This window comes from Conger conger, chromosome 2 (genome assembly GCF_963514075.1).
Source record: "Conger conger chromosome 2, fConCon1.1, whole genome shotgun sequence".
NCBI classification, from domain to species: Eukaryota; Metazoa; Chordata; class Actinopteri; order Anguilliformes; family Congridae; genus Conger; species Conger conger.
Window position 1 is genome coordinate 68,968,770 of NC_083761.1, and position 14,252 is coordinate 68,983,021.

The 14,252-nt window shown below is 43.5% G+C and overlaps 2 protein-coding genes and 1 non-coding gene across 5 annotated transcripts; all 3 read left to right on the forward strand.

The window, feature by feature from the left end:
• Nucleotides 1-1,040: 1,040 nt before the first annotated feature.
• Nucleotides 1,041-7,832, forward strand: slc16a8 (solute carrier family 16 member 8). 2 transcript variants are annotated; one of them, XM_061221748.1, is made up of 5 exons: nucleotides 1,041-1,198; nucleotides 2,544-2,780; nucleotides 4,660-4,803; nucleotides 5,108-5,911; nucleotides 6,043-7,832. In XM_061221748.1, exons 2-5 carry the CDS (start codon nucleotides 2,564-2,566, stop codon nucleotides 6,288-6,290), a joined length of 1,413 nt encoding a protein of 470 aa, XP_061077732.1. In that variant the 5' UTR covers nucleotides 1,041-1,198; nucleotides 2,544-2,563; the 3' UTR covers nucleotides 6,291-7,832. The 2 variants fall into 2 exon arrangements, with proteins under 2 accessions (XP_061077732.1, XP_061077740.1); XM_061221756.1 differs by having other exon boundaries at nucleotides 1,041-1,194.
• A 79-nt stretch (nucleotides 7,833-7,911) lies between these two features.
• trnae-cuc (transfer RNA glutamic acid (anticodon CUC)) lies at nucleotides 7,912-7,983 on the forward strand. Its single transcript has one exon. It is a non-coding gene; the product is annotated as a tRNA-Glu (tRNA).
• Nucleotides 7,984-8,543: 560 nt separating this feature from the next.
• On the forward strand, nucleotides 8,544-13,137 carry pdap1a (pdgfa associated protein 1a). Of its 2 annotated transcripts, none has more exons than XM_061221791.1 (6): nucleotides 8,544-8,790; nucleotides 9,568-9,650; nucleotides 9,870-9,941; nucleotides 10,471-10,595; nucleotides 10,950-11,101; nucleotides 11,877-13,137. In XM_061221791.1, exons 1-6 carry the CDS (start codon nucleotides 8,778-8,780, stop codon nucleotides 11,909-11,911), a joined length of 480 nt encoding a protein of 159 aa, XP_061077775.1. In that variant the 5' UTR covers nucleotides 8,544-8,777; the 3' UTR covers nucleotides 11,912-13,137. The 2 variants fall into 2 exon arrangements, with proteins under 2 accessions (XP_061077775.1, XP_061077783.1); XM_061221799.1 differs by having other exon boundaries at nucleotides 10,474-10,595.
• The last annotated feature ends 1,115 nt before the right edge of the window (nucleotides 13,138-14,252 follow it).

Here is a 14,252-nt window from a genome sequence, read left to right on the forward strand (position 1 = left end):
AGTTTTCATGCATAAACGATTACCCCAGCAGTTTTAAGAACATATCCACGTGCACTTACAAAGCTCCCCTCCGCGGAATGTAACGTTTCACGTTTTAATAATAGTCTGTTACTCAGTCCCAAAATACGATTATTATCCCTGCCGTTTTTAATAATCATTATTAGGCATTGTGTATTCTTAAAACTAGAAAGAAAGGATTCTGTTAAGGTAAGTTGAATATCACAGTTAAACGAATGTAGGCAACTACGTTGAATGTTACTTGCAAATGACAAGTAAGTTAACGATACTATGGAAACGTAATTTAGGCCTATTTTTTTCCCTAAGTTGGATACATTCGCCTCGCCATCTCTAATTAATTTTGACTGGTCCAATATTCCGTTGTGGGAAAATACAATACCAAAACCCAGGAGAAAATGGTCGAATATTGCGCAAGTATGTTGTAAATATAGCTGGACAATGATTTTTTTCAAGTTTGTAAGGTTTCTACTAACTGTTAGCTAGCTAACACAGTTAGCAAATTAAAATGTTAGGTAAGTTAGCCTAGTTTTCAATAAACGTTTTGTTATTCATACGCCTAGCTATTTATGTGCCAATGAAATATTTTAGACTATAACGTACCCTACCACTCACAAATAACTATGTTTGGGAAAGTATGTTCCTGGAGGGCCAGTGTGTATGTGTCTTGCAATTAACTGTTAGCCCTTCTTTGGTTCAATTGGCTGTGTAGGCTAACGTTACAGCAGCGCTGGTTCAATAATAAAGGGGCACATGGACATCTTCAGATGTCACCCATGAAATCAAGAAATGTCGGTTAACTAAAATGTTAGATCATGTAAATAATTGCCTTAATTAACGTTAAATATAGAGAGCGCAAATTCGGGAGTTTGGCCAACGCATAAGTGACTGGGAGGCAGCGTTGAAAACACAGACGGTTTTGGCACTCAAATGGTATCACTGAACATTTGAATGCGCTGAGTCTGCAATTTCGAAGGGGGCGATAAATTGCCAGGACTCATATAGCGTTCAAAACAAAATGACACAGTTGTTTATTACATACATAGTTAAAACACTTTCCGTCACTCAGAGAAGTTACAAGGGGAGATTCAGAGCCGTTGAACGTTTTCAACTAGAGCTAATTTGTGCAGATACTGGAAGAGATTCGGGAATTAAAAGTTGGAACCAAGAGTCACAGACGTGAGTAAGTTAAATCTTCGAAAATCCATTCAGCATGTCTGTGTCATCCTTGTCACCCGTCATCGTAGACTTCCGACTGAACAAAACCAGGGAGCTCAGGGACAAGGACATCTTGCGGACCAAACTTCAATCAGGCTGCTACTTAATCTTTGGAACATGGTCCCTTACGAAGAATGTCATACTGTCAAATATAATCCTATATATATAACGCTAGGATGATATTTTTGTTCGTTTTGTTTGGCTGTGTAAGCTGTTTATTGTTCCTACGTAAGCATATATCATGCTATTGCGTTGTGCTGTATAAAAACAGTTTTAGTTCTCAATGTAATCCATTGATTAATCAAATAAGCCCTAGTCCTTATCTTTGTTGTACTCTTAGCACTTGAAATTGTACTTCCCTCTAGGGTCTTTCAGCACACTTGTTCCTGGTGATGGGTCTGCACTTGGCACTTTGTACGTCGCTCTGGATAAGAGCGCCTGCCAAATTCCAATAATGTAATATATATACATCTAATAATATAAATGGTCTTTTTTCTTGGATACCTGTATATTTCTCTGCTAAACAATTGATCCTCATCAATCGCCTTTTTACAGCATATCATATCTGGCATTGGACTTTTTTTTACCATGTCCTTAGGCAGTGCTGTGATTGATATGCTGTTTAAGGGTGAATGCACAGGACAATAAAAGAACTGTACATTTTGAATATGGCACGGAAAGACCTGGTGGTACAGGGTACTAGCCTTTAAGAACAAAACGTTGTTTGTTTATGGTGTTTTGTTATTTGTTGGTTGTTGTTTGGCCCTGCGATGGACTGGCGACCTGTCCAGGGTGTATTCCTGCCTTTCGCCCAATGTATGCTGGGATAGGCTCCAGCCCCCCTGCGACCCTGTTCAGGATAAGCGGGTTAAGATAATGGATGGATGGATGGATGGTTGTTGTTTGGTTTGTTGCTTGCCATTTCCTGGTTTGAAAACACCTCATGTAGGGCAGGCTGTAAGTCCTCTATAAAAAAGGCAAAAGTCCTTTGGCAGGATCCCGGAGGTGTTTTGGGGAGGCAGAAAAAAAGAGGGGCAACATTGGGTTCATGACTTGTATGAATGCACACAGCACATGGCAAGTAGCAGGTTGATTATTGTGCTTTTAATTTAATTGTACATCTATCTGTGGCCCCTGACCTAATATTAACATAGTTTAAATATGACCATGACGTGACTGCTGCAGCACAAGACTGATGACCTCCACAATGCCAACACATGTGGCCACTAACTTTGCATTACCTCATGCATTGGGGTTTCTAGGACTGCAGGTCAATGTGTGCTGTGACCTCTTTCTCCCCCTCCTTACAGACAGCAACTCCTGAGGAGAGATGGGAGCCAGCGCGGGTGACAAGTCAGGGGCGGCCCCACCTGACGGAGGCTGGGGCTGGATTGTGCTGCTGAGCTGTTTCATGGTCGTCGGCTTTTCTTACGCCTTCCCCAAAGCGGTCAGCGTCTACTTCAAGGAGCTGATGCGGGACTTTGGGGTTGGCTACAGCGACACCGCCTGGATCTCGTCCATCATGCTGGCAATGATCTACGGCTCAGGTGATTGGCCAGAGAGCCCTCACTGCGTAACACCAGCTCCTCTGGTACATCGCCATCCGTCAGTATCGCCGACTTCAGCTCTGCCATTCCCAGCTGCTGCCATAGCTTGGCCGGCAGATTTCAGAGTGGAAAAAAAACCGTTCTGGAGTTGGCAATGTTCCGTTTGAAACTAATTTTGGAAAATCTGAAATGTAACAAGTATGTACAGCACTCCTGTCTGATGCCTGATGTTTTATTTTAAAACATGCTACTGTATCCCGGTAGTGGGAAAAAATACAATAATGGAAAAAATCTGAACTCACACTCCCAAACTTGTCAACCCAAGGTCCTCTGTGGGGAGAGACTGTAAGGGCAGCCAACTGTAAACTCATACATGAGGCAGGCAGTGATTTGATTTCCTCCTCTGTCACTTTCTGCACTGTGATCCCATCTCTATACACAAGTCTCTGCTCTCCCCATGTCTGAATAAAGAGCCAAAAATACATGAGAATGGTAGATGGTCCACTCCTTTTTAAAAAATGGATCATGTGTTTGAGATACAAGTGGCTTAAGTTGTCCTGATCAAAAGAGGAATCTCCCAAATAATTCAAATTTATAGGTAAGACTATTTCAATATGTTATTCAAATATAACCTACTGCAGTTTTAGGAAATAAGGAAGTCTCATTTTGCTATGCGCTATCATAGGGCAGCCTATAGCCTTGTGACTTAGATACTTGACGAGACCTGGTTGGTGGTTCAAGCCCCAGTGATCCCACATTGCTCCAGGGGGGATTGGTCCCTGTTTAGCCTTATCAACTGAAAGTCACTTTGGATGAAAGAGTAAGCTAAATGACTGTAATGTAATGTAAAAGCATGGAAGTATCTTCCCCATCCTTGTTTTTTTTGCCATCCCCACTTACAAGCAACTTTAGCCTTTGGTTTTCAACTCCTGTTATAACAGGATCAGTGTCCTTTCTCATTGTTTATAAAAGCATTGAAAATTGAAAATCTAAGTTTGCAAAGTATTTCAGTTGTACTTGAAAAGTATTTGAAATGTATCAAGGTACAAAACACATTTGATAAGGTGCAGGTGTGCATTATCCCTTGAATATTTCCACAAGACAATGGGCTTCATGAAACATTAGCTTGTACGAGTGTACCACATCAGATTCAACAAACGCTCTTAGGTTCAGAAAACTCTCCTAAATAACTAGGAAATCTCACCTGTATGCATATGAGCATGCGTTCATGAGAATTGTGAATTTGCGCAATTGACCTAAAAATGCCACTTAAGGCTAGGTATGTCCAGAATACTGAATAAAATGGCATCTGTCCGTTTAATGGGTGGTACTGTATGTGGGTTCCACCGGATAGATGACTCAATGGGTTCATTGGTTTTCGCAAAACAACATAGCAGACAGTTGATAAGCATTCTCGTATTCCTCCTAAATAGACTTCTAAAATTCAGTTCTGAAAACATTTCAGGTGAGAAATAAGCAACGCAGTTGCTGAATCTTGATTTATATTTGATCTGCGAAGTCTAGTTTGAAAGTTTGGTTCAAGTTTTGTGAGCCAGGCAAGCTGCAAAGGACACATTTCATTTGCATCCAGCCTATGAAAATACAGAACCTGTCCAGTGCTCACTGGACTGCTCCCGCCATGCACTGCTAGCCTCTCAATAGAAAATTAATGCTTACGATTCATATGACAGGTCGGGCCCTCTCGTGAATTTTGTTCCGACCGAAGAAAAAAATCTAAATAGGACAAAAAATTGGTGAATGCGCCAGGTTCTCTTAAAACACTAGTACAAGTGATATAAGAACATATGTCTTGTTCTGTACGAATGGTCCTTGCATTCACTGTATGTGTGTTTCTATTTGTCTTCCTTCCCCTGCCCAGGCCCCTTGTCCAGCATCATGGTGAATAAATTTGGATGTCGGCTTGTGATGCTGATCGGGGGCTTACTGGCATCCGGTGGCATGATAGCAGCTTCCTTCGCCACCAATATTATTCAACTTTACGTCACTGCTGGTGTTCTCACAGGTGATCTGTTCTGTAAAGAATTTTCCCGGATTTGGCTACCTCTTCCTGTCATGCTACCTTCCTGTCCAGTGCTTACACATTCTTTGCTGAATATACCCCATTAAATTCCTGAATATTAAATTCCTTGCCTCATTAATACATTCTGTCACCTGATTTTCTTAGATATTACTTGGTTGATTTTACCACATAATTCTCACATAGATCCTCACTTCCTATCCTGTAGCCCTACCTATTTTGAATCCTTCATGCCATTACTTGTCATTACTTGCCTCTGAGCCCTGCTCACCGTATCTGTTCCCCACAGGCATGGGCCTAGCCTTGAATTTCCAGCCCTCTCTCATCATGCTTGGACGCTACTTTGATCGACGGCGCCCTCTGGCTAACGGCCTGGCAGCGGCAGGGAGCCCGGTCTTCCTGTCCATCCTTTCCCCACTGGGACAGTTGCTGCTGGATCACTATGGATGGAGGGGGGGGTTTCTCATAACGGGGGGGCTGCTGCTGAACTGCTGTACCTGTGGGGCTGTCATGAGGCCCCTGGGAGCCAGGCCAAAGGGAGATCAGGGGGCTGGAGGAGAGCCCAACACCCAAGGGAAGTCAAGGGAAATGCTACCTCAGGAGCAGCCCAAGAAAAAGCTATTGGATTTCAGCGTCCTTCGTAGCAAGGGGCTTGTGATCTACATTATCGCCAAGTTTGTTGTGGTCTTGGGCCTGTTTGTTCCCACCATCCTGCTGGTCAACTACGCCAAGGACCAGGGGGTGCCGGACCACGAGGCCGCCTTCCTGCTCTCCATCATCGGCTTCATCGACGTCTTCGCCCGGCCCACCTGCGGCCTGGTGGCGGGGCTGCAGTGGATGCGGCCCAAGAACGCCTACTTCTTCAGCCTGGCTCTGGTGTTCAACGGGCTGACGAACCTGGGTGCGGCGCGGTGCACAGACTACACTGGGCTGGTGATCTTCTGCGTGTTCTTTGGGCTGTCCTACGGCATGGTGGGCTCCCTGCAGTTTGAGGTGCTGATGTGCATCGTTGGCTCAGAGAGCTTCCCCAGTGCGCTGGGCCTGGTGCTGCTCATTGAGGCTGTGGCAGTGCTCATCGGACCCCCCTCTGCTGGTGAGGACAGTTATAACAAAGCAGCCTAAATTGACAGTTATAATTGCTGTATCCCTTGTCATTTACAAATCTAAGAGGTCATGACATTTTCACTCTTTCTCGCTCTCTCTTTCTCCTTCTCTCACAAACAGGTCGCATAGTAGATGCATACAAGGATTATGAACTCATTTTCTACATGGTCAGTGCAGAGTTGATTGCTGCAGGTGTTTTCCTGTCTGTGGCATCTTACTGCTGTCTTGGACGGAGCAAACCTGAGAACACGGCCACTGCCAAAGAGAACGACGTTGAGGCAGACCCACCACTGACCAGTGGCAATCCACAGCCACTCTGTCCCATGGAAGGAGGAGGGAATGAGAATGAGAAGGACAGTGTTGAATGAGAAGGAAAGTGAGGAAAGAGAGAACTTGGGATTCATATTTTGTTTTACACATACAAGCACGCACACACCCACCCACACACCACCATATCATATTTAAAAAAATTTTGCCATTATTTTAAATGTTGTCATTATTGCTATAGCAGTTTTCAGTATTTCATTGTACGTGTGTAGGTGTGTATATATACAGTGCAGTCCGTAGGTATTTGGAGAGAGGTACAATTTCTGTTCTTTTGGCTCTGTACTCCAGCACATTGGATTTAAACAATGAATGTGATGTTAATGTGCAGACTGTCGCCATTAATTTGTAGGTATTTACATCCATATCGGGTGATCCGTGTATGAATTACAACTATTTTTGTACATAGTTTCCCCATTTTATGGGACCACAAGTAAACGGACAGTTGGCTCTGTTTCTGATTAGTCAGGTCCATTCAATCGTTTCTTTATTGCAGGTATAAGAAATCTTAGAGTATCTGGTCTTGATTCTAGGCTTTTAATTGCCATTGGACTCGCTTATTGGTGTTTATCAACATGAGGACCAGATTTGTACCGATGTACAAATGACCAAAGTCAAGGAAGCCATTAAGAGGCTGAGAAATTAGAGAAAGAAAACAGTCGAGTGACATATGCCGAACAATAAGCTGACGGAAACAAACTGTTTGGAACATCATTAAGAAGAGAGCACTGCTGTCTGTTTGGGATCAATGCCTGCCTGTGGGATGAAGCACCGTCCAATGAGTTTGGAGGTATTTAATTGAACTTGAGCAGATAAGATGCTTCAGTACACTTCCAAATTAATTCTGCTGCTGTCAGCAGTGTATGTAATGTAAGGCTCAATGTATGTAAGTGAGCCACTACCTATGGCAGCCATACATCCCAAAATAATAACACCCCCACCACCATGTTTCACAGGGGGCGGGGGTGCTTTGGAACTTTGGCAGTTCCTTATAGGCTCAACACTTTTATCTTGCCATTACGCTGATTCAAGTCATTATCTGTACGTGAGACCTTTTTTCCAGAACTCTGCAGGCTAGAATCAAGACCAGTTACTAAAAGCGTTCTTATGCACTAAGCAAGTGATTGAATATACCTGACAAAAGGTGACAGTCTGCACTCATACACATTGTTTCAATTCAAATTGCACTACACATAACTATCCAGATTACTTGAATACATTCCGTTTGGACCAGAGTGGATTCTGTCCTAGGAATTCTTTTGTGTCTCATAACAGAAGACTGCTCTGGAGACATGTAAAAAAAAAAAAAAGGAAAAAAAAAACTTTTTTTATTTGGAAATAATATGCAATGAAGTTGCAAATGTGTAATAGTAGCACGGAATATGTGCAGACAGACATAAGTGTTTTGTAGAATTAGAACAAAGGAAACTGAGGCATGGAGTGCTACTTGTTCTTGATTTTAAAGATGTTCTTGATTTGGTGCCGTACATGGCAGCCAATCGCTGTTGATGTGTGAGTGTCTGTGAATGAGAAGCATCAATTGTACAGCGCTTTGAATAAGGGCGTTATATTAAATTTATCATTTGAAGAAATAATTATCTGTTCGTATGTCGAAAAGTGTGCTTGTCGTTTATCAAACCAGCACGAGGCTTCGCCGCTATACCTTCCCTGGTGGTCTAGTGGTTAGGATTCGGCGCTCTCACCGCCGCGGCCCGGGTTCGATTCCCGGTCAGGGAATGATTGCTTTTGACTTATGGATAGGTTTGTCCATTTTCATGGGTACGTTTCCACTTCGGTCAATATATCAACTTTAATGTCTGAAATTTGAAAGCAACGTTAGTGACCTGGATGAACCGCACACAACGATGTAGGAACATTGCGGGTCGTGAAATATCAATTTGTGAGTTGACCTTTCGATTGTATTGACTTGCAGCTGAAAGCTAACCGATGGTTGTCAGTATCACAATGAAAACATGAGGCACAAAGACGTCCGCCCACTTCAACATATTAAATAATGTGCCACATTATGCAGTTACTGTGTTTGTGTTACACAGTGACGCAGGAGCAGGTGCAGCATGGCGTCAAACTGAGCTTGCGCGTCATTCCTGCCCACGTTCCCGCGGATTAATTTTAACGGGTTAAAAAAAAACTTTTAACAGGTTTATTTTCTTTCTGCAAAAATAGCTATATATGTATGTTTTCTATTGGCCATAGTCGATGCGCTGTATTTGGAATCACTGAGTGGATGCACAAATAAGTCAATCTAAATACATCTAACTCCATTGGCTGAACAGCGCGTTAGATTTACGCCCCACATTTTTTCAGCACGTCTTTGGTAAATCGCTGTAGTGACGCTGGGCGCAGGAGAATGAGGCCTTTCCAGTAAAAAGAAACCGATACAAACCATTACGTCGGAACCCGGTTACGTTTTTAAACTCACAGGATATCGTTTTCAACCTAACGGCTTTCATTTACCCATACCTGGCAAAGTATCTTTTCGGCGTCTTGTTTAGTTACTAGCTATCTTCAAAATGCCGAGAGGCGGTAAGTATCTAACACATTAGCATTAGCTATAGCAACAGCTAACGTTGGCTAAGTTGGAAGTTAAAGATTATTACTTTAGCTACCTTCCGACGCATATCTCGTCGATACAGTTTAGAGCAGCATTTCATTGGGATTTGTAGCTAGAGAGTTGGCTACCTCTCTTATTAGACTTTAGGTAGTTGGCAAGGATAATCAGTATTTACAGCTCGCTATGTAGCTATCTAGCCAGCCAGCCAGCATGCTGACCGGCTAGTACACGTATAGCTAGCAAGATACATACTGCGGGCTACAATTTCACGTCCTCGCATCAATCATGTTTGAATTCTAACTAACTGCTGGATAACGCAACGATACCCCATGCTATCAAGTTTTGGGTGTCAAGTTGGATGTCTAACTACCTCTGTTTTTTTTGTTTGTTTTGTTCTTCCCATTTTATTTCGGTATGTTAAAACGCTATGTAGATATGTTCACATTGGCCACGTTTTTGATTAATGGTTTAAACCAGTCGGCTAACGTTAGCTAGCTATTTTGGCACAAAATGTTCCAACTAGCCAACTAGAGTTCCTGCCACATGTCTCGATTGTATAAGTTCTCTAACATTCGCTACGTAACTAGGTAAGTTAGTGTTATTTAATCAAATGAATGTTTTGTAAGTACATAATATAATGGCTATACTATGAGGTGTTTTGAAGATAAGTTAGTGTGAACTTTCCCCCTCAACTTTCCCCCGAACTATTTTTCTGTAACTCCTTGGTCGTGTTTTTTGGGCGCTTTCAGGAAAGAAAGGACACAAGGGTCGAGGGAAGCAGTTCAGCAACCCGGAGGAAATTGATCGGCAGATGCGTGCCCAAAGGGAAAAGGTGCAGAATCTATTTTATGGATCTAGTGTCCTTTTCAAACATTCACATGAAATGTACAGCTGCACTTAAGCTTCATCAGGTAACGTTACTTATGCATGTATTCATGTTACAATTTAGAACAGATTATTTAAAACTTGTGCCTTGTATTTATGATGTTTTGAAGAGTGAGCAAAAAAAAAAAAAAAATGAAGAAAAAATGACCGAACCTGTCTTTTTCAGGAGGCCAACGGGGGAGCAGAACCAGAGAGCTCTGCAGACTCTGATGAAGAGAGCAGTGATGAAGACTATGATGTGAGTGGATCTGATGTAGCCTGGTGAATTGTACACAAAGCTGTAATGCATGATTCTCACGTGGAATGCACAAACTACTTTTATTTTGTCCTGAGAAAAATGTCCATTCAGTTGTTAAACCATCTGAAGAGGTTAATTGAAAGTGCTTGTTTGTTGGCAAGGTCTTTTAGAGGTGGTGTTACAGCATTTTGCTCCATGATTCATGGATAGGGAATGTCATGTTTTTTGTCCTTTGTTCCCCTTCATGTAAATGTTCTAACGAGCTTTTGATGAGGCATGCTTGCTTCCTACTTTGCTTGTGTTGCTGAGAAATCCGTATCCTCTCACCCTCTCACACCCCCTACTCTCACTCCCTCCCTCCCTCCCTCCCTCCCTCCCTCCCTCCCTCCCTCTCTCTCTCTCACTCTCTCTCTCTCTCTCTCTCTCTCTCTCTCTCTCTCTCTCTCTCTCTCTCTCTCTCTCTCTCTCTCTCTCTCTCTCTCTCTCTCTCTCTTTTTTCCCTCCCCCTCTCTCCCTATTTCTGTCTCAGCAGCCAAAGAAGAAAGGAGTGGAGGGTTTGATCGAGATTGAGAATCCCAATCGCGTATCCCATAAAAACAAGAAGGTGGCTGAACTGGAAACGAGCGCCCCGAAAGAACTCTCACGGCGGGAGAGGTGAGGAACTTCTCCAGCTGTTGTTGGTTTTTTTATGTTTGTTTTTCTCTGTGTGTGTGTGTTTTTATAATTAAAAACCAAAACAAGTTAAAAATGTGTTCTGGCAAATTTGTAAAGAATAGTCATTTCTCAGTGTCGTGACCCCTGTGAAAATAGGTCATGGATGGGAGTTATGCTGATGGGCTAGTAGCAGGCAGAGCAATTTCATCTGTGCACTCAAGGGTTTTTTTGAAGTCTTCTCTCTCTCTCTCTCTCTCTCTCTCTCTCTCTCTCTCTCGCTCTCTCTCTCTCTCTCTCTCTCGCTCTCATCTCTCTCTCTCTCTCGCTCTCTCTCTCTCTCTCTCTCTCTCTCAGGGAGGAGATTGAGAAGCAGAGGGCGAAGGAGCGCTACATGAAGCTGCACCTGGAGGGGAAGACGGAGCAGGCGAGGGCCGACCTCGCCCGGCTGGCCATCATCAAGAAGCAGAGGGAGGATGCGGCCAGGAAGAGGGACGAGCTCAGGAAAGGTCAGAGTGCCGGGAGGCACGCTCATACAAACACTCATGCTGTCAACAGCAGCCAGACATGCCCAAATGCGTCCAAACACTTCCGCATGCACTCTCACGCTGCCAAAGGCTCCCAGACATACCCAAATGCACCCAAACTCTCCCAATTCAATTGAGTGGACACCCTGGTAATGTGACTGCAGAGAAGACATTTGAGTTTCACAGAGTTGGGAGATTTAGACACTAGTTCTCTGTGTAGAGCGTGGAATACACCAAGCCAACAGATGTCCAATAGTTGGCCGATAGCACAGGGGTCTCGCATTTAAGTTGTTTTGCTACAGGGCTCTCCAATAACTTTGTATATTGGTGGCCCTGGTGCCAGTAACGTTTTCCGTTTCTGGTACCAGCACAATATTTGTTCACACCCCAATATCTGCCGTGACTTTGCACAAAAGGGTATCCAACCCTTTTTTCCTTAGCGTCTCATTTGCCATTTACTCACAGCAAATGCAGGAAAAGCAATGCTCATTTGACTAGGTGTTATCACCTATTTGGCAGACACGGGTTGAGCAGGCATGGTAGGTCTAAGAAGATTTGTTCCTGAAAAATGTAGCGGCAGTGATTGTATGATCTGTCACAATTCACCGACAGCATGCAGTGTGCTCTGTCTTGTCTAGTCTTGATGAGCCTCTGGCTGCTTTCAGTGATTTGGATGATTTGGCTTAGTGTGTGCATTACCTCTGTGTGTTCCTTTACTCCTCTCTCAACTGCCTGTTCTCTCCTTTCTGTGTTTCAGAGAAAGATGCAGAAGAAGCCAAGTCAAAGCGTTAGCGCCACGCTCCCTCGTGATGTGGGGGGTGTGAGTTCTGGGGAGGGGGTGGGGAGGGGTACGGGGGGAGATAGCTCAGGGGTGCCTGTTGGTTCCCTGCCTCCAGTCTGCTATGGTGAGAGGAGGGGAGGAAGACGGGCGTGAGGAGAAGCCAGGACGTGGGGGAAGTGGGTGGTGGGGTCAGAGTCCAGGGCTCTTAAGGGAAACACGGCAAACACCCTTCCACTTTTCCCCCCCTCTCTCAGCGCTTCTCCGTTCTCTTATTGCTGCTGCAGTCATTCCTGATTTTTACATTTTAAACACAGTTTGCCGTGGAGTGGTGGGGAGGGCCTGGCCTCTGAGTCTGGCCCAGAGTTGTGACGCAAAACCAGGACCCGGGGTTATGGAACACGGACTAGCCACTACACTTGCTACTTTTCTGTCCTTCACACATTCTCTCTTCTCTACTTGGGGCTGCGGGGAGAATTTGCACGCACACGCATCATTTCAGGACGCCATTGAAACGCGACTAACTTTTGGTTCTGGGGTTTTATCAGCACTTACATAGTCAGTGCGCATGGGAGACCCAGCGAGGGAGCAGGGCACTTCTCCACATTAAACTCCTCATTTGGCTGCTTCTCCCCTCTGCGCTTTGCGTATGGGTTTGCCCTGGTTGATGGACGAGGTCCTAAGGAGCCCCTCACGTTTTCCTTGGCATTTCCACAGCGTCCCCATCAGGTTCATGTCTTGAGGCTTTTTTGCCTGGTGCAGAACACCAGTCCAGTATTGTCTAGAGGCTGAGCCAGCTGTCCATATGAACCAGTGGGTAGGAGCGGTTATTGTGCAGTCATGTAGAGACTCGGTGTGTTTGACAACTCTCTGTGATGCTTCACTTCTGTGATATCAGCGTCGTAGTACAGGATATTTAGTTTTCCAACTGTTTCACTTTTTGGGTGTCATTTCCATGTACAAAAAAAAGTACTGATTTTATGCTGCTCTTGAGCAGATTGCAGGACCAATTCGCTGTCGGTCTCTCTGGTGGTCACAAGCTTGCTGGTGTGCTGTTTGGTGGGAAAGGCGAGGAAAGCAGTGTTGTCTTGTAAAAGTGTAGTTGCGTTGCTTAACGGACTCTCCAGGATTGAAAGATGTTTTTACAATAAGGGGAAAATATGACTGTCTTCATTTAGACTTTTCAACTCATTTGATTTGTTAAACAATAAATAAATAAATAAATAAATGAATAACCTTATGTTTGTCTGTGGTCTCATTTTCAATATTTGTTTGGTTTTTATGTAATTGTTTGGTCCGTGGTTTATGAAAGATGGCAAATAGGGCAAGGGTGTGCTTAGGAATTTAAAAGCAACTAAAACATGGTGTTTTAAACCTGTCCATGTATACTCCTGGTCTTCAGCAGACACGGGTTCAAATGGCATTTGTTTGGGATTCAAATACTTTTCTTTTCTGTGTTTTATTAATCTTGCCTGGTACATTTGAGCTTGCAAGGAGGCGCAGATGGGTGGAGTTTACACTTGGGATCATTCCATTTCTTCCAATACGCCAGGCAAGGTTTGTCAAATGCAGAAGAGTATTTGAATCCAATGCTGTTTGAAACTAGGTCTGGTCGTTTGAGTCCCGGACTAACACCAGCTCTTTCAAAACTGCACAATGGTCACGTGTGATGAGTTTACTGAATAGTGCTGGTGAAATAGCACTGACCTGCTGACACTGCAACAACCTTTCAGCATGGGCCCAACCATGCCACCCCCCTCCTTGGTTATTCACAAATTGTCAAGTTCAATTATTTATTTCAGTCTTTTTCTCCAAACCTGTATACACAGATTGTAATAAACGGGTTACCTCTACAGGTTTGGACAAGAGCTGTGTTTCAAATTGGTTTCCTTTTTCTTTCTTTCAGTGAGCGTTACTTCTGTTCTCAGCCTACAGATTTATACAAATATGTCATAGAATCAGTGCAACGTTAGTATTTTTCACATTGGAAAAAACAGTTTGTCAAAATGGTAATGGCCAAAATGTAATGTGGCTTCTCGTCTTTTACTTAACGGCAATCCCATCATTTGTCAGGAGATGGCAGTGTTTCTTCAGAAATGCATGACAACTTATTTGCATTTCTCAAGTGTCTAAACGAATTGCAGTAAAGACTAGGTTTTTGTGATTGCCTCACTTCTCAGCGTTTTATTTTTTATTTTTTGTTTTTTATATACTTCATTCCATACATGTGTGCCTTACAATCAAACAAACTTGCACCTTATCAGATGGTTCAAAATGAGTTCATAATGTTTGGCAAGGGATGATTTTTTAAAATTAAATCACAAATGCAGTAATATGCGGATGATAAAGGAGCAG

Bases quoted from the DNA above. Each gene is read 5' to 3' on its own strand.
- slc16a8 (XM_061221748.1), top strand. From the start codon at position 2,564: ATGGGAGCCAGCGCGGGTGACAAGTCAGGGGCGGCCCCACCTGACGGA. The intron at 4,804-5,107 runs GTGATCTGTTCT...TGTTCCCCACAG, and splicing joins CACTGCTGGTGTTCTCACAG to GCATGGGCCTAGCCTTGAAT. The intron at 5,912-6,042 runs GTGAGGACAGTT...TCTCACAAACAG, and splicing joins CATCGGACCCCCCTCTGCTG to GTCGCATAGTAGATGCATAC.
- pdap1a (XM_061221791.1), top strand. The intron at 9,651-9,869 runs GTGCAGAATCTA...TGTCTTTTTCAG, and splicing joins TGCGTGCCCAAAGGGAAAAG to GAGGCCAACGGGGGAGCAGA. The intron at 9,942-10,470 runs GTGAGTGGATCT...TTTCTGTCTCAG, and splicing joins GCAGTGATGAAGACTATGAT to CAGCCAAAGAAGAAAGGAGT.